A 26,323-nucleotide genomic window follows, 5' to 3' on the forward strand; every position below is an offset into this window, starting at 1 on the left:
CAATGTAACATGGCTCTAACATACCTTAAAGCTCCCAAGAGTCAGTTTTGTGTAATTCAGGACCTTTAAGTGATATTTTTAAACCCTCTATGCCAGTTCTGTTGGAATGTGGTCATTGATCTCTTTCTGATCAGCAGCATGTTTCTATATGTATATGATCATGAGGGTTAGATGGACCGACGGACTGATGCTATAGAATGGTATATTTCTTTTTGAGTGAACAGTGGTAGTATTATTGCTTAATACAACATGCAGAGAAAATGTTATTGGTTTATTGATGAAGCTGTGTAGCTGCCATATTTCATGCAAAGGAACAATACAATGCTAAAACAGCCATGGTATCCTTGCAAGCGATCAATAAAATTATAGTTGAAATAAAGCAGGTTTTGCGCAACAGGTAACTGTTGTAACCTTCACTGTTTTGGTATTACAATCATCTTTTCATCTGACCTTGATCATAAATTAAATTAAACTAAATCTAGTGCTTTATATTGCCTTTAAGAAGTAATAAAACTGATTCTTCTGAGAGCTCAGACTTCATGGTGTTTGGTTTAAACTACCTGTCACTCAGTCAGAATGTGACTGTGATTGACCAATAGAAGTGGGAGGGCAGAAAGGTAGACTACATGTGTATATAAGTAAGTATAAAGCTTAAACACAAAAAGTTGTGAATAGCCATTTAACAGTAACAATTTGATCACAGTTCTGTTATAGTATTAATATTTGCATGACCTTGCTAACCCTACATAATATAATGCCATTTTGAGAAATATAACCGAGAAATAAAGCTTGGATAAATTCCGATGATCATGGAATAAAGTTAATACCAAAATTACTATGCAAATCATGGCACTCTAGGGGAGCGGATAATTTTCTAAAGGTAACAAAAACTGAATGTGATTAGGCTTCTTTGTGAAAGTCATTCCCCAAATAACTAATAGTAGCTGAAAAGCCAGAGAAACACAATATGACCAGCATGCTACTTTAAATGGCTGTGGTTACAAAGGCAGGCACATTAGAATGGTGGCTAAGCTAACAATAAGGACAACAGTCAAAATTGATCTACTACGTGTGAATCAGCATGTGGGATGGATAGCATGTAACAAAAGACAGATAAACCCAATGTCTTCTCTCACTGCAGGCTTAAAGGTGCACTGTGTAACTTTTCAGATGGAGTCCATCACCTCTTTGTCTCCATGAACATTGTTGCTTTGTCTATAGTGTTTCACAGCATAAACTATCTATCTCCATGGAGAAGACATGGAGATTAGCAGGTGATGGACCCTTCACCAGAAAAGTTACATACTGCACCTTTAAAACAAATATTTCACACCTTTATCTTTGTTAAATCAGCCCTACAGAGTTTCAAAGAAAATTTCATCAGGCAAAAGTAGCGCATGGCTCAAGCATTAGAGTAGATTACATTGAGGTCTGTTGTATTAAACTTCACATTACTGGACTACAGCCTCCTAAGAGTCCCATGCACGCAGAATTAGTCAGCATTCCCAAAGAAAACATCACGTAAGGCAGGGCTGGGTACCTATGTTTCCGAGTGGTACACCTCCTCAGTAGCTTCTGTTTATTATTATGAATGAGACTAAAAATCAAGGGGAGATAGACATGTGGGATTACATATTGAAAACAGGAAGGTTTAAGCATCTAACCTTGTTAACGACATATTTATGCTCCAAAGATGCTGCTATACGTCAACAGACTAGAATAAAGTTTGTTACCACATATATATGTATATATCAATGTTATCATATATGCATTGCAAATTATAATGATAATTTGAATACATTTTGGCAACATTCAGTTGGAGTCTTGCTAGCTCCATTAATTAACACTGAAATGTATGGCTACATATTTCCTAAGCGCAGCAGTGCAAACCTTGCACAGCAACACAGATTCTCACGATATTTGTGAGTTCACAAACTCCCGCTGTAAGGTTAAGCAGGCAGATGGTCTGTGCTTTTCTCTCAACTGGATTTCAGCAAAGTTATGTTTTTCAGCTCGTTCTGCTATTATGACACTTCACGGAATCAGATTTAAATAATCTGCGTCTAGTTCTGCATTTTCCAATCACTTTATGCACAGCCATCATAATAATACTATACAGCGCAAAGAGCGTCCCCAGACCTTTCAGCTCGGGAAAGACAGGAAAAGGGCACATCGTGTCAAATTAAACTTCTGATGCCCTTTCAAAATAAGTTCTCTAAAACACTATATTTGCACAAGCAATGAGGCTAGCGTTGCAAGAGCAGCTGTGTTGCCTCTCATGTAAACTCATGCTTTTAAATGTACATATGTTTGCAGCCTTGCCTAAGGTGAGCCACTTCTGACTCTCTCCTCGTCTATGTAGTTAATGTATTTACTCTATGTGTTGTTTATGTTGCTGGAAGACACATACGATTTTCACTACAAACTGTACTGCGTACATGTTTATATGTGCATGTGATAAATAAACTAAACAAAACTTTTAATCTTATATTTCAATTTTTAAACTGCCATAAAATTGCCAAACATGAAAATTTTTTTAACGATCTTTTAATACATTTTTTTTTTTCCTATTCAAAATGAAAGTTTTTTAAATTTCTTGTCACCATGGCCTGAAACCTTAATTTTTTCAGGGAATTTCCAAAGTTGTCATTTTTTCTCATCTTTTTCACAAAGCATGTTTCCTTCCCTCTATTACTCTATATCAGACTATGCAAATCATCATAATGTAGGTTAAAACATAAAATATGAAGCCTTAGCTTTAAAATGAATGCTTATCTTCATGATTTTGGGGAAATTTTCTTGTCTTTTTCAAAGAACCAAATTTTAGTTTTTATTGCTTTGTATACAAATCAGATGTTATTACACAGGGACAGAGCAGTTCAGATTTGAATAGTCACAGAAACACTCACACATCATTTTTACTAAAATCCATTGGGTTTGCCCTAGAAAAATTTAAACTTCCACCAAAAATTATTTTCACCTTGATTTTTAGAATAGGGGTCAAAAAAGCAGTTTATAATGGAAGACAATGGATACACACCTTTCCTACACATTCCTACACAGTTTCTACAAAACTTCTTACATTGCTAAAATTAGTCCGAATGGACTACTACTGTGGACTCATGGTGGACTGTTACAAGTACCTTGGAGTCCATGTGAACAACAGGCTGGACGGGAGGGACAACAGCTGTGTACAAGATGGACATGAGTAGACTCTACTTCCTGAGAAAGCTCAGGTCTTTCAATGTGTGCAGCAACTTACTGCAGATCTTCTACCAGTCTGTGGTGACCAGCACCTTGTACTTCACTGTGGTCTGTTGGGGGAGCAGCACCAGTGAAAGGGACATTAGGCAGATTGACAAACTGATCTGTAAAGGTGGTCACATGATTGGCTGTGAGCTGGAGACATTTGTCACAGTGAGGGACAGGAGGACACTGGACAAACTGCTCTCCATCATGGACACTCCTGCTCACCCACTGCACCAGACTATAGAGGGACAGAGGAGCTCATTCTCCAACAGGCTCCTACAGCTCCGCTCAGACAGTGAGAGATACAGGACTACATTCATACCATACACCATACAACTGTACAACAACTCACCTTTACGTAACAGATAATACTCCCTACAACTGTACAACAACTCACCTTTATGTAATAGATAAGCCTGTGTTTGTGTCAATGATCATATCATCTTTGCACTGTTTCCTTACAACCTCTTGTCTATAACTGTGATATACTGTATTACGATATTTGTGGTTTACTTACTGTACTTACATTTATATAATTTATGTCTTATTTTACACCAGCCTCTTGCTATTTTTACTGCTACATATTTAGACTTGCTACTTTTTACTCTTTGTTATTGTACTGTAATATAATGTGATGTGTGAGCTACTGCTAATTTCCCTTGTGGATCAATAAAGTCTGTCTAAGTCTAAGTCTAAATAAAAGCCTGTAAAAACACATACATTTTCATTGCAATTGACAACCACAGCCAAAGTCACAATCACAATAAATGTACCTTCAGATACACAAATTTGCCTTAAAAATGCACAAGGGTTAAAATAAGTTATCTTGATCAGATATCATTGCAACTAATTCCTTTATAATTGTAACACAATTTTTAAACAATGTGTGCCAAAAAATATAATTTGATGTTCTTGTTTTCTTGCTTGAGTAAATTAATAATAATATGCTACAATTTTATCCAGACTTTGTAAAAATAAACCGGTCACTCATGGTAGGGTCTCTGTGCCCTTGATTATTGTATGAAAAAAGGGTAAAATACAAACCAAAATCTGTGTATAAAGATAGGTTTGTTGTTGCTGCTATTGTTGTAGACCACACTGACATTTGGACACGGCACTGTGGAGGCAATTGAGCTTAGTTGAGCAAAATGAACATGTGCGGCGCCATTTGCAAAAGGCTGCAATTTGGTGACTCACACACTTCATGTCAATATCCCTCTTTTAACTACGCGTGCGTTCAACTGGGCCATGGCAACAAGGGCCCTAGAGACGAGATCCGACCGGGACAGGCACCAGTAAGGGCTTTGAGATCTCTTTATTTTTGTTGTCATCTATACCACTACCGACTACTACAACAGAGTCCAGCTGCAGACCTCCACCCAGAGGACCCTACCCCCCACAGACACCCACCAGGATGCACCTCCACTCACATGTCCTTACTTACGCTTATTATTTATAGCTGTTGCTTTAGTGTTGCTATTAAATGTTATTTAAGGTCATAAAGCTCATTTCAATGTTTGGTATTATTAGCACTTCAAAGATTGGATATATAATCCCCCAAACATTTCTAAGTTTCCTAATTTGAAATTCACTTTGTGTTGTCTCTGCTCTGCTCTGCTTGCACAGGGAAATTAGAAGTTTAAAACAGCTGCAGGCCCTGTGTCTGGTTAAGATCAGGCAAAAATCTACAATGGTTGAGGTTAGGAAAAGGGACTGCGCTTGTCTTTTGTGTAAAATGTACACTTTTGTAATGTTATGCTGAAAACATTGGTCAGGAAAGTTGACTTTGGCAGTCTTTTGGTATAGCCTCTGTTTATTCACTAGGGACCCATAGATGGAGCTGAGTCACGTGATGGTCCTCCTGTAACCTGTGGAGCAGGGTGTCTGCAAAGAGCGATCGGTCGATGGCTGCACTCAGTGCGCCATGGAGCTCTGCGCCGGTCCTTTCGCCTGAGGTCACCCTACAGTCTACACTGTTGCAACCCTGAGCTCATCCCAATTTAGGTCTGGTTCAGTTCTGGTTTAGTCCAGACTTAGTTCTGTAATGAGTCCTAGATTAGTCCTGGGTTAGTCCTGGTTCAGTGTGCAGCGCAAAAGTCGAGCATCTCAATCAATGTTTCTTCTGCTCAGTAAATAATGTCTGTGAAGTGATGAGAGTTGAGTCGCATCTGTGAATTCATATTCATACTGAAGAAAGTGTAACCATTTCATTTTGTGACTGTAATTCTTGACGTCGTAACTTTTCAATTTGTATTCTGATGGATGCTTCATTTAGAATGAATTTAATTTGAGTGTGATTTATCACAGGCATGGTCGGGTAACGGGTGAAACGTTAATGGGTCCAGGCAGGTGTGGGTTTAACTTTGATAAAATCAAGGGTTAAAGGGCATGTGCGGTGCTGGGCTATGCGGGTGCGGTCTGCAAAAATGGATCCATGCAGGGCTTTGCCAATTACCGTCTAATATACGATCAGATTACAAAATTAAGACTAAAAACAGGTCCAAAATCGGACTAAACTATGGTTTAAACAGAATTAACAAAAACAGAATAAAAAACATATGAATACATTTGTCCCTAAATTTAAATTATTTGAACTAGAGGATCCCAAGTACCATCAGAAATAGTTCCATGTACCACTAATGGTACACAATACAGACCACAGTTTGACACACTACAAAAACTGGCACTGACAATAAACTAGATACTAATTTCAAATTTCTGCAGATGTTGATAGTGACAAGATTACAAGTTGGACAGAGCTGACTGGCGTTCTTAGTGCCACTATTGCCCTAACCCTGAACTAATTCTGCAATATAACTATCCATATACAGTACTATCCAAACATCTATTATATTGTCAATCAATGTTAGGAATGCAAGGCTCCTCAGCTATTTTGGTACTACTTCAATAATGCGTGTGAGGTCTTCTGCAGTTTCAGTGTTTGCTTGATTTAAAGTGAATCTTTTTCATATTTTTGCCTTCCTCTGGGTGAGATCTTGGTTATAAAACACTGTCAAAAAGGTTAAGTTATGAATAGCACTGTTAGAGAACAGGTTTAGATTTCGTAGTACTGGGAAAGACTCTTTTTTAAAGTGGTACTTAGTGTGAAATGTTCCATCAGTAGTTACATACTAAAACTTTTTTTTTTTAAATCAATAAATAATCCAGTTCGTGTAGGATGCTGCAGCTTGTTTTTTGATCAACACAATCAGATGTCAGTCCATCAGCTCAGTCCTTTTATCACTCCACTGACTTCCAGTTTCTTTTAGAACTGATATTAAAATTTTATTGTTTGTTTTTAAACCTTAATGGCTTTGCTCCTCCTTATTTGACTGAACTTCTATCTGTTTGAAACTCAAACAGGGGCCTAAGGTCAAATAGCCAACTCCTGCTAGAAGTCCCCAGAGCCAGATTCAGACACTGGCAAATGGGTTTTCTCTGTCTGGAACAAACTGCTCCCTGATATGTGCACCATCATGGACTTTGGCCTGTTCAAACCCAGGCTCAAAACTCATCTATTCGGATTGTCTTTTAACACTCAGTAATGCAGTGACTCTTTACACAATTTGTTTTATTTCATAGTTTAATGTTTTGCATGTTTTTATATTGTGTTGATTTTATTGGAAAGCACTTGACTTATTGGTCACCTTGAGTGTTGAAAAGGGCTCTATAAATAAAGATAGATTGACAGAAAATATATACTTATTTATTTCGTGAAACTAAAAAAAGATATGAAAAACAAAACAAATAAAAAAAACAAAAAACATATACAGTACGTCCATATATAGAGATCTGAAGCTTAGACCTAAAGCATGGTATTCACAGTTTCGTAACAGATTACATCACCTGACCCTTTCTTTGTACAGTTTCTATCCTCGTCTGAATCACTATACTCGACATTACTGCCCCCTGTCTGCAAGAGAAAGTACACAAGTGTGGGAGTGGGAGAGTGAAGTACAGAGCTGCAGCTTGGTTCCCTTTTTCTGAACTTGAAAATTGACAAAAGGTCATATTGAAGCCACTTCTAAAAATAAGCAAATCAGGCATAACATTATAACAATTTTGCTAATATCCCCCAACGCCAGTGTATAATGTATTTTAATAGCATATTTAATAGTTTGTGAGTATAACTGTTAACAGCTCAAAATATAATTCTCATCATAGTTTGCTAAAAAGGACATAAAAAAAGTTGTTTTCATGCTTTATGCTTGTCCGCTTCTTCTTAATTTTATGCTTTATTATCAGTGAGAATTCTATACAACTTGTTACATGTACAAAAAGATCATCTGCATAACTTAAAGACCTTGTCCCAACCATGAATGACAAGCATGTTTAAGGATGTACTGCAATATCAGTCAATCATTTCTTTAAGCATGAATACAAACATAATAAAAAATACTGAAATTAAACGATGTAGTCACTTACCTTGTGTTTGACTCGCCCTGCTCCTTCCTGGTTCAGATATGACAAAGGAAAAATTGGAAAAGAGAGTGTTAGAAAAACTACTTTTATTGTAATAACATGTGTGATTAATAGTTCTCTGCCAAAAGGACCAGACCTGTGGCTTTGCATGGCGGGGTTTCCATTTGGCCGACAGCGCTGAGATTGAATAGGTAATTCTGAGAACTATTTCTTCAAATATCATTTATTTTTGTCAAATGTTAAACTACTGGATATAGAGACTGTATTTCCTATAGTATTTTGTACAGCATTTTCACATAGCAGTATTAATGCAATGGAAAAAGACTGCAATGGCGCGAATTGACCGATATATAAATATGTGTGAGGAGAGAACATAGTGAATGATTTGACATACACGCCTGCTGGTGCCCACAAAAGCAAGAAAACTGTAGAAAACTTTGTTAACCCTGAAAAAAACATGTATAAATGGATAATGAATAATATTGGTTCTGAATTCCAGTAGCAGAATTTGGTAGTTAATCTTTTCAGGGTAAAAGAAAAAAGAAACAAGTTAGAAATTTATCAGCATTTTAAACTAACTATCTTCCATAAAAATCTGCTATATATTTTTTTTTTCTGTTAATTTATTATATACATTGATTGATACTGTACTAATGCGTACTTACAAAAGCATAGGTAGCACATTATAAAACGAAGTAACTACTGTGAACTATATATGGCATGTCTTAAAATAAAAATGTATTTTACAACGTGTACTGAATGTACAGTATAAGCATATCCAATGTACATCCAATTTAAATTGAACTATAACAATTTTCAAATTCACTTTTCTATTCATATTTATTTTAACTCAGTGAACAGTATAAACACACATAGCAAACACCAGTCTGGTCCTTTTCATGGGTAGGAGAGTGTATTTCGATTAGTGTAACCTGTTTCTTTTCTCAATTAAGCCATTCATAAATCAATAAAGATCATTGCAGAGTTAATGTAGCAGGCTCATAACACACATGCAGGTCAATGTGCTCAAACTGAATCAACATTTGCAATAACATAAGCCACTGACTCATTTCATTACTTTTATAGATCCAACTGTATTTTGAGCACAACAGCCATAGTAGCATTTGTGAAGTGCTTATACATATCACGGTGGATAACTTTACTAATATTTCCAGTCTCTAAACTGATTTATATTTCAATTCATCTAAGCCAAAATGAAATGCTCACTTGCAGCAGTTTAGTAGCTACAAATTCAGAACCTCGGGATTGGTCTGTTCATTGAGCTTGGCGTTGCTATGGCTATCATAAATTTATTGCAGTCCTTTAAAGCTGAGTCAGGAGTGAGGACTGAGTCAAGAGTGGAACTAACACTGTCTGAATCATTGGACACTGAGCTAACTCGGTTCAATACATTCTGACCTTCTTAAGTGATTTTTGTTTCATCTGGTTTAGCCTTCACTGTTGGTATGTTTGATTTTTGGCTGATTTTAAAGTCCTGTTTTAAACAAGATTGATGCTTTAAGCCATGTTAGAATATTGTTTGAATCTACAAATCTACAACAAAAAATCTATTGCACAGTTAGTTTTGCCAAATTTTGACAATTTGGCAAAATGAAGATAAACATTTGATTAGTTGATTTTTTGTTTTAATTAGATTGTATAGGGTGAATGAAAGTAAACAACAAAATTAACTTTTTAATGTTGCCAAAATGTGTTGTAATCTCTGTTTTTGTTTTAGAATGACTTGCATAGAGTGGGTTTGTAGTGGTTTATCCTGTTTGTTTGGCCAGGTCTTTTTTTTAGATCTGATTTGAGTCCTGGATTAGACTAGGTTTGTTTCAGGCAATATCTGGGTCTTGATTGCATTACCATTACCATATCAGAGCCTGGAAACTATTAGTATTTCTGTGTAAAGTGATAAAGAAAAGTGAATTGTAGTGAAACAATATTTTTTTAAAAAGGGAGAAGGTAATAATTGTAAAATAAATCCAAAACGTAACAATACTTAGAAGAAATAAATATGGCACGGACTTAGATTGCACTGCCATAGTTGTACCTACTTTGTGGGACTGCAGGTATGCAACGCCTTCAAGTGAGGCTTCCAGGTAGCAATGGAAACTGAGTTCTCATCAGCTGCATAACTACGCCACACACACTGCATGCAGAGTCCACCAAACAGGAGAGAAGAGGAAACCAAATCAATTTGAAATCACAATCCAGACATGACAGAGAAGGCAATTCAGTTAAGGCAGTATAGACCCTTTAAAAAGCTGGCATCAGAATATTCACAATTCTGTAATGGAGGCAACAGGAGGCCAAATGAAGTAGACCATTTCAATGATTAACTGACATCTGATCTGAATACTAATGGTTTTAGATCTTTCTAACAAAAAATTACAAATTTGAATTTCCAGGGTTGAAATGTCAGTTAGTTAGCTCATCAAGGGTGAAAAAACACGTTTTTATAGCCTCAAAAATGAATGTGCTTAACAAGAAGTATAATTTGGTAAAGATTACAAATCACAAACTTTCATCAAATTTTTTCATCAAAAATATTCACTCATATCCTGAATAAATTGCTAAGGCTATTACTACATGTTTCTGAGTCCACTAGATCTTGTGTTATTCTGTGGTTAATCTATATTCTCTGTTGAATTGCATTATTTTCCATTTCATTTTGGCCTTCAATGCCTCCATTCCAGAATTTAGAATTATGTTTGGTAACACTTCATAATAACTTTTTACCTGTTCATTATGAATTAGGTCTTTATTCAAGCTTAATTAAGGCTAATTAAGCTGTAGTTATTATAAAGTGTCACTTTAAAATAACTACATCCTAAACCCCAAACTTTTAAAGGGTCCCTTGGAAGAGAAACACATTTAAGAGTCTGATTAGTGGCACACATCTCGGAGCGGCTCGGCGGGCAGTGCCACCTGCCTGTGCACGGGCAGGAGGCTCTCGTAGTGTCGCCAGGTGGCATCCAGGTATGGCCTGGCACTGTCTGTGGAGTAATAACGCCACGCAGTCTGGGGCAACATGGAACAAAATCAGAGGGGAGAGAGAAAGCTACGTGTACAAGAGCTACTTTTATAATTACTTAAAATAAATCTCAAAAATACGTTACTATACTATAGTGCTGTTGACAATGCGGAGTACGAAAAAGGTTGTAGTGGAGTTGAAGAAGAAACACGAACAAAAGCTGTGCACAAGGCTTGGACATTTTGGACCAGCACAGCATGGGAGGAGATCAGTGATCAACAGGCATGCCTCCTCCTCCTCCTGTACACTGTGTGAAGCCCCGGTCTTTACTGTCAGGACCTTAAGGATGTGAGACTGACTCAGGAAACCCCAATGTGATGGACAGAACAGGGCCAATGTGCCATAGGTAAAGTGTGTTGTTTTATTAAGCCGCAGCTGCCTTCAAAACAACACAATTAAGCTATTTTAACATTGTGAATTAGCCAGTGCATGGACTCTTACTTTATACTTCTAATGCACCACTGGTGCAGAAACTGGATCTGTTTTTCCTCCACATAAATTTTACACCTGTCTTTCCAGTGTGCTTCCACAAGCAGCACTCGCTAAACTACTTCATATGCATTTGCTACTCCTTATTTTTGTTTATTTATTATTTTGGCGAAAACACCCTGTTTGCTTCTTTTTAGTGCGTTCACAGCACTTAGTTAGCACATGTGCAGACGCTTAGTAAATATGCCCATTAAGAAAGCATATTCAAAGTGTCATAATATTATGCTATGCCAAACAAGACATGTCCCCATTTCTTATGTCTGGTGTGGATGCAATTGGAACAAAATAAGACACAAAGTGAACTCCAGACCCTGATCCCGATTGTGAGCTGAGAGACGGAACACATGTTAACAGTGTAACAATAGAAAACAAAACATTATAAATCACACTTTAATATAACTTGTACAACCCTATATAAAATTCTTTAATTATTCTTTAGCATAAGAAGTGTAAATATTTAAGTTAGTACCTGGATGAGGTAGGCGGCTGGGTTCCTCCTCTTCTCAAAGTGCTTCTGCCGATGCTGCTCCTGAACTTTGAGGGCAAAGCCTGAGCCCAGAATGCCCTAAACATAAAGTAGTAATACACAATGAGCTTAAACTAAAAAAAAAATGTAAAAAAATTAATTCAGTATGGGTTATTGAACTGAGAGGGATTAGAATTGTTGATGTAATTGTTTTCTTGGTATAGACTCACCGCTGGCAAGGCAAAGAAAGAGATCCCCAGGAGAGCGAAGCCTGCAGACAGCATCCTTCCTGTCCACGTCTTTGGTGTCTTGTCTCCATAACCAATGGTTGTCAAGGTGATCTATAAAAACATGCAACTCAATTCAACTTTCAACAAGAGGTTATGGTACATACTTCCCTTTCCTCAAAATATATTTGTAGCACACATACTCCCCAGTGTCCAGTTAAGTAAATTTAAAGGCGCTATACTTGAATTTTACTGTCTTATAATCATGAAATACAGAACTAGTTCATTTTAAACCGCAGTGATCAAAAATTATTCCTCACTTATTCCTTATGCATTCCAAGCACCCTAATAAAAAAGACAATAAAACACTTATTGGTATACATACTTATATTTAGATGCAGATAGTACACGGTGGACATATTCTGGCCTCAAGAACTGCTTATGTCATAGATCTCAACTGGGGCAACACAGATTTTCCTCAAATACATGGGGAAAAATTGGGTGCAACTAAAATAACTAAATTGCCCTAAGTAAGAGCAATTTTACCCACCTTTGTTACAGAATGCCCTTATCAGAAATGTGGGGGCACTAAAAATGAAATTACTCACCAAACGGGAAAGCTGAAAAGAATTACTAGTCTGCAAACAAGTTTACAATGTTGTGTTGTGTGATAACTGAAAATATCTATTATGTGTGAGTCATGAGATGTGTTTGGGGCTCTGTGGTTTAAGACCATGTGCCATCTCAAAGACAGCTTTTATTGTGGTGGGTTTGAATGCACTTTCTCAAGCAAGTGAATTTGTAAAGAGTCATGAGAGTAAATAATTTTAGCAAATTTATAAACACATGACTAAAATGACGTTACAACTTTCCCTAAAGCAAGAACGAAGCATCTGAAACATGAGTGCTCGGTTTTGCAGAAAATGTACTGATTTAAAAAAGGTTAAAAGTACCTTTACCCAATTTTTCCCCATGTATTTGAGCAAAATTTGTCTTACGATTATAGACTGTATATAAAGCTAATCTGCTAGCCATATAGGAAGTGAACATGGGGTGCTTCCTGCTCCAGACTCAAATGTTTGTATTATCATGCTCTACATCAGTGTTTCCCAAACTTTTTTTCTGGGGAACCATATTTTAAAAGTCACAAATCTTTGCAACCCAAGTCAATAGACATTATTCGTAAATCACAAAATAAATTTGTGACCATTATTGAACATTAATGATGATATTTTATTGTTGACTGAGTGATCGTGTCTCTGAACTATTAGTATTACCGCATTTTTCGGACTATAAGGCGCAATATCAGTAATGTTGAATTCTCTCGTCTATTTTCATACATGAGGCACAAGGGATTATAAGGCGCATTAAGCGAAACAAACGGATGACACTTGAGACCTGAGACTTTATTTCCTGCAAGGAGGACTCAAATACAGATTGCGTAATAATGTGTTTAATGTAGCTTTGTGCACATTTGTTTACATTTTACAGAAACAAAACTTAAAACCACATGGCTCATTTGCATAAACTACAAGCAATTAAAAAAACAGCTCGCTCCTCGTGCGCTGTTGCAGTCAGCTTCTGTCAGACTAAAGAACACAACTCAGTGGAATATATGTGGAAATTGGTTCGAGCTCAGTAGCACAAAAACAATTAATACATAAAGTGCCCTGGATTATCAGGCACATTGATTATTCAGAAAATTAAGGGATTTTAAGTGCGCCTTATAGTCCAAAAAATATGGTACTCAAGTTTAAACAAGGAAAAACAGTAATCAGTGAGGGGGGTATGCGGAGATTCCGTACACGGAGAAGAAGTGAGGAGGGGTGGGGTGCGTGGAAATTTATGTGTATGTATATTGCAAACCTACATGCAGATCGTGACAAGGCGACCCCAAAAAATCTCTTGCGACCCACCTGTGACTTTGGGAAACAATGCTCTACATGATCCAGATGTTTTTATTTCGTTAGTTTCTCTGTAAATAAATAAATTCCTAATATGGAATTTTGGTACAAAATTGCTCCTATGACTGATAGCCTCGGGAGCTTCAGTTGACTGGAGACGAACACTGGTGACGTCACACTCCCTTAGTCCTTTTCTCTCTACAGTCTATGGTACTGATATGTTGTATCAGCAGCTCTAGAAGTCAAAGCAAGTCTGCCGCATACTGTCTGCATTTAATTGGAAAGCATTTAATTGTGAGATAATCAGAAAGCACACATTAGCATGCACTCAAGCAGAAACTCAGTGCGGTGAATAATTCTGATACTTGGAATGCATGAGATAAGTGAGGAACTTTAGACTAATGTAAACTGCTTAAAATGAAATACTTCTGAGGTAGTTTTGTTTTTGTGGGTCATGTTTTAAAATCTAGTGTGCTGTTAGAATTAAAAGTGTCTTTTCTTTAATTACACATATATTGTTATCACTATTAAAATGTGATTAATTGCTCCACCCCATCACCCAGATTCAGACCTACTACAATTTGTACTACTTTTACTGACACTACTACAACTCCAATTACAAGATGCAATTTGAAAGCTTTTAGATTCCCTCAAAAGTGTGTTTTTGCAAATACAGTTTTACAATATATTTCCCCCCCATGTTCACATCTAAAAAGGGCCACTTATTGCAGTGTCTTTGCTTCCGTAAAGCCACTAAAACTGAACTAAGAGCAGGACATTGCAAAGGCGTGTTTTGATTTTGGTCTAATCATGTTCTATTTATCTGTCTGCGGTTTGGGGACACATTTGTGATTGAAAAAGCTCCCATTCAGCCTTTTATTGTGAAGCTTAACAATGACATCCATTAGTGCCATTATGATTTTTGATCCGCTATGAAAATGGTTGTTAATGCATGCAGCCACATATGAGCAATATTTGAGGAACAAAATTTGGTACAAAAACAAGAAGCAACTTATGCATAACCACAAACCAAAATTTTACCACTAATAAACCAGGACAAAATGGGTTAAATCACGAAAGGTAGATAAGGTAAACAAGGAAGAAAAGCCTAGATAAGTTAGATAAGTTAATAAGCTGAGAATAAAACAAAAAAGACAAGTTGAAACCAGCAATATTTTGAAACCAGTGGATAACTATAATAACACCAGATATTAATCTCATAGGTTTGAATTGATCTAAACTAAACATTGTCTAAACCAAGATTAAGTCGGGCCCAACCCAGGTAGGGTTGTCCAACAAAATCAATAACCACATACTAAATGATAATTAAACTAATGTCAAAACTAGATTCTCATTTGAAAAGTGAAAAAGCATAAGTAAGACAAAGATTAACCTTGAATAATTTTAATGGTCTTGATCTATGCCAGACCACACAATGTCAAAAAAAACAATTTTGTGCTGGAAATGACATTCTTTTGTCTAATAACAATGTGTACTTAGAAATTGTTAGAGGGGATCACAAATCATAGATTTAGAATAAAAATCAAGTTTGACCCATGTTTTAGTTCCATTGGCCCCGCCCACTTAGTCCTACCTGCAATTCAGATATTCTACCATGGTACAGAAACGCCTGCGTGGGATAGACTCATACCAGGGTCAAACTGGGAACAAAATGCGGCCCTGGCATTTTTATTTTCATACTGCTTATTTTTGTATAGAGTTCTCCAATCTTAAAGTAAGCCTACTTTAAACTTTTATGTCAATCTTGATAATGCACCATGAGAGAGGATCAAGTGTCAGACAGTTATTTTCTCATGGTTCTTAATAAACGAGAAGCCTCATTGTCAGTACAGTAGCTTTAACTTGATACATTACAAAATGCTTTGTAAAATGCTAAGAATAAAAATTACAGTTGTAATTGTAAAGACCATTTATCTTGACTATAGAATAAATCAGAGGCCTTTTAAAGCAAAAGGGAATATTTTTTGATAGCCTAAGTGAACTCACCGTGCCCCACCACAGAGCATCAGCATAGGTCGCAAACTCTTTGTTAAACTTGTTCTCCACCAAATAGACAAGGAACGAAGAAAAGATGAGAACCAGGAAACCAATGTACCAGGCAGTCACCAGCTCCTGCAAAATGAGGGTATTGTGGTAAAAGGTTAAAGACATATTAATTTATAGGGTATTCTAGGTTTTCTTCTTTGGGGCATTACATTGACTTCAATGAATTTCATAATCTTAACCATAGTTACTCTATGCCAAACCTTAACCTAGATACATTAGATTAACGGCATTTCTCAGAATTTCTAATACAAAATGGACAATAGGTGTAGTGTGTGCTCTTTTGCGGTCAGCGGATTCTGCCCATGGGTTTTAGAGTGATGAAAATTTAGCACCGTTGCCATAGCAATTACAGTGACTATTCAAAACAAAATGTTCTGAATGGGCAAAGTCCTCAAAATATCACCATAAACAGTAAACCGAAACCCGTAAATAAACTTGTGACAACGTGTGAACGTTTATAGCCAAAGTTAAGCTACAATCAGATGTTATTTGTAATACTAGCATCTGATTGAGTTTAATTTTAATAGAGCTTACAATTATAAAGCAATTTACTGGAGAAGAAGGAGGAATATATTGATGTTTTTTACCTATGTATACTACTTACAAAGCAGTTCATGGAAGGCTAATACACTACCCACTGTACAAACACAGTGCAGCCATAAAATACTGGTATCGGATATTGTTCCAAGAAATCTGTTGATTTTGATCTATAAATTCTTGTCAATTTACTGGTCGAGTTGGCTCTATTCATGTGGCTGAAATCTATCAAATTTCTTTGCCCATGAAAAAAATATAAACAGTCAATCTCTACCTAGACTCATACAATTCTAAGGGGGGTGATTTGAGATTTTGTGAATGCCTCTGATGCAGCACCTTGCTGTGAGCGTAGACCACAGAGCCCAAAAGTTTCCAGGTGCCTCCTCTCCGGTCCATCCGCACCATCCTGAGAATCTGCAGGAAGCGCAGGCTCCGCAACACAGACGTCGCAAAGATGTTTCCCTGACTCCCCGCTGAGACCACCGCCACGGACGCAATCAGTACGATGATGTCTGCAGAGGAGGAGGAATGCAAATTAGACACTATAGAGTTTACTAGCAATGTACAAAAATGTAATTGTTATTTTTGTTAAGAGAATATTTTCAGTAGATGTTCAAAAAATAGGTTTCCGTTCAAACTGCACATTGAAAACAACTCCAGGAGCACTAGCATTTGAAATAGGAACAGATAAAATAATCCCATACATTTCAGAACATGCTTGTAGAGATCAGGATGTATGGATTTTTTATATTGTGTAAATAACTGAAGCATTTTGTGATGTCCATGAAATGAATACATGTATACAGGGGGGTTAGAATTGTCAAAAATATATACCCAGATACTATTCACTACTGAACTTGTACTGAAACTAGATACTCATTTGAACACGTATTGGTACTAAAATAACTCGTATAAACTGGACAAACCTTGGAAACATCTTAATATAAAAAAAAAATACAATTCTTTTGAGCCAATAAATATTTTCTAATGTAAAAATTTTGATTTTTTTTTGCTATGAAAAAAAAAAATTAATACTGTGGCATTGTATCTCTTAAGAAGCTGTAGTTCCAAGAAGCAGTGTTAGAAAACTGCTGAAATATTAAATTAAAAAATGAAAAATTCTCAGGCCAAAATATGAACTGAACAGCGCAATTAATTTTTTTCTAAATTATTTCCAAATCTTATCTGATCTTGTTTTCATGGACTCAGCCTTGTGTTTCGTCTCATGGGAATTATGTCTTATTCATGAGTCGTAACAGTAGAAGTAATAGAACAGATTCAATGCAAAAGGAGATTCAAGCTATACAGACCATACAATTCATGATCGCAAGTCCAACCTTGTCATATATAAGGTCATACAATTTCTCTGTATTGATTTCACAGAGAAATGCTCTGTAGGTGACAGAATGGGCTTAAAGGCATCAGATGTTCAGACACTGCACTTCCTATATGCTTTATATAAACTATGTGCACAAGAAAGCTATTGTGTGTTCTTGTCCATTATTGAATGTGGATAAATTGTACTTTTGTACTTTAGATAAAAGTACTATAATTCTACTTTTTAAAACAGATTTTTATAGTTCAAGGTTCAGGTACACTTTATTTGTAAATGTAGGTAAATTTCTCTCTGCCTTCAATGCCACTGGGATAAGCAGGAGCAGTGGGTACCACACAATTTGCTGCAGGAACTGGAGATCTCTGGAGCCAGGCTTAATCTGGATTACCTTAGATGGAGGAATTTGTTGTGGTTTATCTATTGTACATTTTGTTTTGGGTTGATGGGGGGAACCAGAGCGTCTGGAGGAAAACCACCAAGAGACACTACCCGCCATGATCCTCCAAAAGTCAATAAATAAACATTACATAAAAAATATAAATCTGCCACTAGGGAGTGCAGTGGTTGTCCAGATGACCATGGTTTTGGTTAGCATAGTATTAAGATAGTATGAAAATGTCTCTATGGGACACTTGAATCGTACAGTTATCTGATGGTCAGTCCCTTGTGTAATCCAAGCCTTTTTTATGTCATTTATCACAGATTTCTCTCATATTGCCATTCCTCTGACAGAAACTGCTGACCCAAGCATGGCATTTTGGCCTTAGCTATAAACAACACAACCTCATATGTGTTTGGAGAAGAAAAAGGTAGGACTGGAGAGATAGGGCAGATAACAGCAGGGAAGAAAGCCGTGAAAAATACATAAATGTCACCATGAGGTTGAGAGTGGGGTCCTGCAGAGCACCCATTCATTCCCTTTGAAGGTGCTCGCTGCACACGAGTCCACACTTGAACAGAGAATAAATGCTACAGTTACATTTAAAAGAATAATACATATAAATCACTTTTCATTTTAATTCAATTCAGTGAAAGGCTGTGCTTGCATATACACAAAACTGTGGACAGGTTTCAGATGACATCACAATATTCTAAAAGCCAATAATATTTGATACAGATGATTAATTTAAAATGCTGATATTTTTGTTGTAACACAGTTATAGAGTCTAGCCACTAATCAAAATGATCAGGTTCAACATTTGAGAATTTGAAATATTTCAGAATTGAATACCATGTATTCAATTCCTGGTTTTCAGTTTCCACAACTAAACATGGACAAGACTAGACCTTCATGTACAAAACACACCTAAATATCCTACATCGAATTAGTCAGATGTAGCAGTTTTATGTGTGACAGCTTAAATTATATATCAATAAAAATATGCAATTGAACCCTGACTGACAAACATACAAAACACTACAACTGTTGCCATTGGCTGAATCTTAAGTTGCTTATTTATTTATTCAATCAGGAAGACTACAGTCAAAATAATACTTTTACACACCTTCAGGTTTATCCATATCTTATATAATACTGTTTCATAGAGAGCCCTGACTATCTGTATGCAGAAGATAAAATGCAAATAAGAGTTTTTCTTTTTGCATAGTAATTCGCTATTCTAAACTGGAAACTCGTTACATTTCTTCGAACTTCAAACCCTGACATAAATGTTCAAAAGGTTGGTAAATAATAAATCTTAAAACATTTCCAAATGCCATTTCAAGTCAAAACATTTTGTTTTGCCTTTTTTCCTCTTTGATATGAGAAATATGTGATAAAAAGCCGCAAGGACATGCACTTTTGTCCTTTGAACCACAATAGTCTCTCCGTCTCACATTTCTTTGAGCACCCACACTATCACCGCCTTGAGGAAGATAACAACACACCATTCCATCAGATACAGAGGAAAACAAGAGAAACAACAAGGTTACAAGGCTTTGAAAAAATGTAAAATACCTCTTTATTGACAGAAGACAGTGCGCACAGACAAAGATAAGGTTCAAACACTTAAGTTGTATAGATTATATTGATTTTTAACTACTGTGCTAGTCAAGGTGCTTTTACTCAGTGCAGATACAATGACCAGGAGTGTGGAAGAAGGTGGCATCAGAAATAAAGAAGCTTAAAGGGGCTTGTTTTTTGTTTGTTTAGTTTTTAAGTAAAGGCCAGATATGTAGTACAAATTTTAGTTGTGTGGTGTGTGCATCTAATTATACTGCAATTATTCTGTGAAGCATGAAGTACAGTCCCTGACAAAAGTCTTGTCGCTTATCCATTTTGTAGAAACAAAAGCTTATAACCTGACTTTAAAATTTATCGATTGGTTTTAGAAATGTCTCATATGAAAGCTAAAACCCTCCCAAATTATGCTCAATATACTAAAATAAATTTGCTTCATTGAAGAAAGATTGATCATTTAATGAACACAGAAAGGTCAGATTTTGGCAAGACAAAAGTTTTGTCGCCTACATAAAATTGAACAAATAATTTATGTCAAATACAAAAATATGTTGCATAACGTCAGTGAATTAAGTAGTGGTGCTGTGAGAGCCATATTTAATATCTTGTATGACTTCCATGAGCTTGAAGGACTGCATGCATGCGGTTCGACAATGATTCATACAATTTGTTGATGAAGTCATCAGGAATAGCAAAGAAAGCGTCTTACATGCCTCCCAGAGTTCATCAAGATTCTTTGGTTTTGCCTTCCATGCTTCCTCTTTCATTCTACCCCAGACATGCTCAATGATGTTCATGTCTGGTGACTGGGCTGGCCAGTCCTGGAGCACCTTGACCTTCTTCGCCTTGAGAAACTTTGATGTAGAGATAGAAGTATGCGATGGAGCACCATCCTGCTGCAAAATTTGACCCCTTTTATGGTTGGGAATGTAAGAGGTAGCTAATACTTCTTGATATTTTAGGCTATTGATATTTCCTTCCACCCTGCAAATGTCTCCCACACCCCCATATTGGATGTAACCCCAGACCATGATTTTTTCGCCACCAAACTTAACTGTTTTCTGGGTGAATCTTGGATCCATGTGGGCTCCAGTAGGTCTCCTGCAATATTTGTGGCGGCTGTGATGTAATTAAACTGAGGATTCATCTGAGAAATCCACCTTCTGCCACTTTTCCAGTGTCCATCCTTTTAGCAGGCTGTGTTCCTTGGCAAATGCCACACGGTTTTTTAATTGCCTTTTGTTTAGTGCTGGTTTCTGTGCACTGATTCGACCATGGAGGCCATTTCGAGACAGAATTCTACAAACTGTTCTGGATGACACAGGGACTTGAGGTGACCAGGCCTGGTGGAGTCTGCTGCAGTGGAAAAGGGGCCGTGGATTTTCGAATCAACAAACGGTCCTCCCAAGCAGTTGTCTTGCGGGGTCTGCCGGACCTGGGCTTGTCAAAAACATCTCCAGTCATTTCAGATCTTTTTCTTATTCTTTATACTTGACGCTGAGACACATTGAAGGTGTCAGCCACCTCAGCAGTGGATCTGGTCTTCAGCCTCTTGATAATTAACGCTTTGGTCTCAGGGTGGATCTTAGGCATGTTGTCAGAGGTCAAGTTGCAGTTGATGTGAAGGTCTGGTGTGCTGGGGTTCTTTTTATACACACCCACTAATTGATTGATCAGTAACTGATCACAGGTGAGGCTGTAATCTAGGATTGGGTGCATCATATGACAAGACGACAAAACTTTTGTCTTGCCAAAATCTGACCTTTCTGTGTTCATTAAATGATCAATCTTTCTTCAGTGAAGCAAATTTATTTTAGTATATTGAGCATAATTTGGGAGGGTTTTAGCTTTCATATGAGACATTTCTAAAACCAATGGATTAATTTAAAGTCAGGTTATAAGCTTTTGTTTCTACAAAATGGATAAGCGACAAGACTTTTGTCAGGGACTGTAGAGCTAATGCTAATAACAACTAGCATTACCATGACACAAAAAGCAATTATATTTGGTTGTTTTTTCTAGTGAATACATATTTAGTAATAATACAATTTCTTACAAAAAAAAAAAAAAAAATGAAATGGTCAATTTAATGGAATTACCAAGAGAGAATAGCTGCAGCTGCTGTGGAAGTTTGGCACCAGTGGTTGTGGAATAGAGCTCCACTCCATCACATCGATTCCAAAAAACTAAATCATTTTTTAAAAAGCTGAGAACAATTTATTAATTTAGAATGGCTATCCAACTCAGAATTACTGTTTTGTTTTTGTTTTTTTTGTTTTTTTTATTGATAACAAACAAAGACATAGAAAATCCAGTTGTCACGGCACCTTATTCATGATAATTAAGCTTTGTTAAAAAAGGATGAAGTCACGTGACATTCCACAACTATATCTGTGAGATAAGAGACAGATTTTGGTCATTCCATAGTTGACGCACTTGTTGACAAACAGAGAAGCAGAAGTCTCCAATTATTAACACTACAAATACTTGCAACTTATTGTCAAGATTATTGATAATAACAAACTGAAGATAATGGAAAGAAGAAAGAACCAGAAAAGATCTAGCATTATAATGATCAGAGGGAAACATTCATCCAAACAGCTCGCTGAAGCTGCTTTATGCCATTCTCCTGAGCAAGTTCTGTGCAGGTTCCTCAACCTGAAATCTACATTTGTCCTGTCACAGAGAAGACAGCACAGATAAGCATGGCCTGGTCTCCACAGGATGTTGACATGAGTGGACAATGGAGATGATGATGGATGGGAAATTCCTTCAAAAAAAGAGACGCAACAAGAAAAGGTTGGAGAATGCAGAACCAGCCCAGGCATCTCCAGCTCCCAGGGGACCTTAGAACCAAAGGCCTAGAAATGCACATGATTCTTTCCCTAAGAAAAAGGGCAGATCCAGACCCAATCCTAAAATTCAGAATCATGAAAGCACTGAGCGGAGATGGTGGAATCATCTTACATGGAGAGATGAGACTGCTGCTGCCAACAACTCCAGTGCTGATGAAAAAAAAAAAAAGAAACCCAGGCATCAGGAAAAGCTCAATCTATGGTTGTGCATCATGACACAGAGAGTCTGCTTCGACCGAGGTGCACCTCTGAAATTTTCTAACTACCAACTCAAAATTTTCCCCACAACTGCTAGCCTTTGAGCTTCATTTGACTGGAGCCGAATGCTATGTCTCACTCACTTCTTCATACAGTCTATGGTCAGAACTACTTTAACTGGAGGACTGTGCCTTTGGTGGATGTTTAGGTTTGATAGGGGTAACCGGAGTGCCTGGAGGAAACCCACCAACGCACGTAAACATGTAAACTCAGCATAGAAATGGGTCCTGTGAGTTAAACTGACAATTAACATGACAATGCATACCCAGTGAATTAAAACTAAAATCTCTATATATTTGAAATCAATATCTAGTATACACTGCCATTCCTGTAAGGTCAGTCATGGTTAAGCCTTTGTTAGCCATAGCATACAGTGGTCTATCTCTCCTATCCTTTAAACCAGGCTTCAGATGAATGAGGCCAACGGGGAAATCAGAGCAGCATTACAACTTAGAATTAGAGTTATGGACCTGGGTTCTGCTCATACATTTACAGAGGCCCTGCTCCAGGGACTAACACAGGGTCTGCAGTCATTTGTTTTAAAGGTGCTGTTTTGTTTCTTATAGTCACATGGGAATGTTTGCACAAACACACACACACGCACACACACACATGTACACACACAAAAAGCTTCATTTAAATGATCTAAATGACCTTTAAAGAGCTGCCGCGGACAATCAGCTGCTTACAGAGCTCCATGGTTTAAATTGGGATTATTACAGTCACTATGTGGGAGGCATTGTCACAAGAGAGCATTTTTAGTGATGTAAAAAAAAAAAAAAAACTGGAGCAAAAGTCCATAAAGCCTTAAAGGGGCACCATGTTACTTTTCTGGTGGAATGTCCGCCACCTGTTTGTCAACATAAAGGAGTTATTGTTCTGCTCTGGAATATTCCACAGTATGGCATTAAACTTCTATCTGCATGAAGGCAAGCAAGTGATGACACAGGCCAGTACAGTTGAATAAATGCAAAGTAACTTTAATACCATACAATAACAACTACATGGAAACACATTGGTGCCAGAAAATTTACAGTCTACCTTTAAAGGTCCTATATTATGCAAAACTGACTCGTGTGAGCCTTAGGCCATTGTAGAATGCTGTTGCCTCCTCAAAAGCATGCACAGAGTTGAGTAATCCTTTATTATTAGCCTATCTACCTCCAAAGCTCAAAAAGCTCGGTTCTACTTTGAAGCGGAAGTTTTCAAGTTAACAGCTACCTTTTACCTTTAGGTCAGTGGAAATTGGCAATTCCAGGGCTGAAATTATTCAAATGATTCTAGTGAAGATGTTTAGGTTTTAAAGCACAGTGGATCACTTTCTGTATTACCACATGACATCACAAGGTGGAACTAAATATGCAGAATCTGCATGAATGTGTGAATGAAACAAAATGCAACTACAGGGATGTTTTTGATGAGGAAACATTAAAACAGAGTTGATCAGAAAATCAGAAAGTGTAATATGGGCTTTAATATTCAAAACAGATCTTTAATTGCCACAAGTCACAGAGACTGGTCTATATTATCAAACATAGATAAGCTGTAGTGAACTAAGTGAAGAAGTGGCTCTCTTCTCTTGCCCAAAAATAAAGCTACAGAGAAAAAGTACAGCATACATTTAATCAAATATTATTAAAAATGCTCCAGCCAATATCTCCAACACATTGTAGCACTCTTCATTACCAATTAATTTGGCATCTACATTTCCTGGCTGCAACAAAGCTCCACACTTTTTAGCACTCGAGTTGGTAGCAATTTATTTTTGCCTAAGGATTCCCACTTCCCACTGAATTTCTCCACCAGGCCTTAGTCTATGAGTCATTCACATATTAAAATTTTAGACCCATTTTTCAGATACAGAACAAGCTCTCAATTTGGAGCCAGGGGAGAAATGTATTCAGCCTTTGGTAAAATGAAAAGGTTACCTCAACCCTAATAAGAGCTACCATCTATTATTGCTTCTACGCCTTGTTAGATGTGATTATTCGTATTTATCAGTAACACAAATGTCAAGGCAAAACCAATAGTTAACTAGAACTAGTGATAGTTGGACACTTCAAAGCTGAGGGTGGTTTTATTGTATAGATAATCATCGTTTTACAATATTTTTTCAGTGCAAAGTCTGTCTGAATGGATCTGTGAAAAACATGTTATGAATTTCAGTGCTATTTTAATCAGAGTAGTTTAGTTTGACCCTCTAGCAAAGCGATTTTACAGGTCTAGCACCTCTGTAATGTGCTGATTATTTTGGATCACAGCGCTGTGTAAACAGATTAATGAGAAGCAAGGGACCAGTGGAGTTTTATGAATGGTGAATAATTGTGAACGGAAATTACTCATTAAAAAAATAGAAATATTGCTGTATTTTTGGGTTTCCTGTATATAGGCGCCTTTTGAGGATTTTTGACGAAATTTGGAAGATGAAATCAAGTTAACCCTCAGTCCTGATGTAGACTTGATGTAGGTTCTGTTCAAGTCTTGGTTTAGTAACTCTAGATCAAATTTAAGTCCAGGTTTAGTCTTTGACTGAATTTTGGTTTAGTTTTTAGACTCAATTCTGGTGTCATGTGTGTGCAAATCCTGAATCCTGCTTAACTAGTACAAAAATACCATGTAGAGGTCTAATCTACTGTTTCTAAGGAAAATATTTAGGGGCGGCTTTACACTTATCCTGGTTTGGTCCTGATTTAAGCGCTTGCTTATTTTTGTTTTCTTATAGTCCAGGTCTAGTCCAGGTCTAGTCCTGGTTTAGTCCTGGTTTACTCCCAATTTAGTCTCACATGTAATGTAATATGTGCAAGTGTGAACTACCCTAGTTTTCAAACTATGAAAAAGAAAAAGAAAATGAGCATTTAAATCTAAGTTATTCTTAAATGCTAAGCACTCGATTAAATAAAAATTATGTCTGATTTTCAACCCTGATCTACAAACCCTGACAAGAGGTTGACATGTAAATCATAAACATAAGCAGAATGGAAAGAAACATGACTATGAACCCTATGACCCTCCTCATTCTAACTAAACAATGTATCAGTTTTGACCTGATATAGAAATGTTATGAACGAGGCTGACTTCACACAAGTCGGAAATATCAAATCTGCTATAAAGCTTTTGGTACATTTTTCCTCCCTCACCTTTTCTTTTCAAACAATCTCCTGACAGCGATTGATGTGGGAGTGCGTGGGATGGAGCAAGACCAGTTTACCTCATAAAAACTCACTGCAGCAGTTTCCACAAAGGAACAGACAAGATCCATGTCTAAACAGTGGAAAAGAAATCAAAGGCTGCTAAAACAACTCTATTATGAAAATGCACTGTGTTCTTATGAGCTCTGACCACAACTGGAAATGACAGGAGCAAACTGACCGCGCTTACGTCCAACATCAAATTGCATTGAGTGAGAGGACAACCATGCTCAGGCAGAGGGCAAATACAGTGCACTGGTCACAAGGGCCTCAAAACAAATCAATCAGAATAAAACTAAAATCCATGCATTATAGACAAGTACAA

At 37.0% G+C, this 26,323-nt stretch overlaps 1 protein-coding gene across 4 annotated transcripts in view; it reads right to left on the bottom strand.

Annotated features, from left to right (window-relative positions):
- Positions 1-26,323, bottom strand: part of kcnq5b (potassium voltage-gated channel, KQT-like subfamily, member 5b) — a 165,657-nt gene that overhangs the window by 11,612 nt on the left and 127,722 nt on the right. For all 4 annotated transcript variants that reach the window (XM_055157947.1, XM_055157945.1, XM_055157944.1 and 1 more), the window contains exons 4-9: positions 16,738-16,913; positions 15,805-15,930; positions 11,897-12,007; positions 11,670-11,765; positions 9,732-9,826; positions 7,675-7,701 (exon numbers count right to left, since the gene is read on the bottom strand). In XM_055157947.1, the coding sequence (XP_055013922.1) occupies positions 7,675-7,701; positions 9,732-9,826; positions 11,670-11,765; positions 11,897-12,007; positions 15,805-15,930; positions 16,738-16,913 (631 nt within the window). The remainder of the gene's footprint in view (positions 1-7,674; positions 7,702-9,731; positions 9,827-11,669; positions 11,766-11,896; positions 12,008-15,804; positions 15,931-16,737; positions 16,914-26,323) is intronic.

The sequence above is a fragment of the Boleophthalmus pectinirostris genome, unplaced genomic scaffold (assembly GCF_026225935.1).
Source record: "Boleophthalmus pectinirostris isolate CB_2022bp ecotype Guang Dong unplaced genomic scaffold, ASM2622593v1 HiC_scaffold_22, whole genome shotgun sequence".
Taxonomy (NCBI): Eukaryota; Metazoa; Chordata; class Actinopteri; order Gobiiformes; family Gobiidae; genus Boleophthalmus; species Boleophthalmus pectinirostris.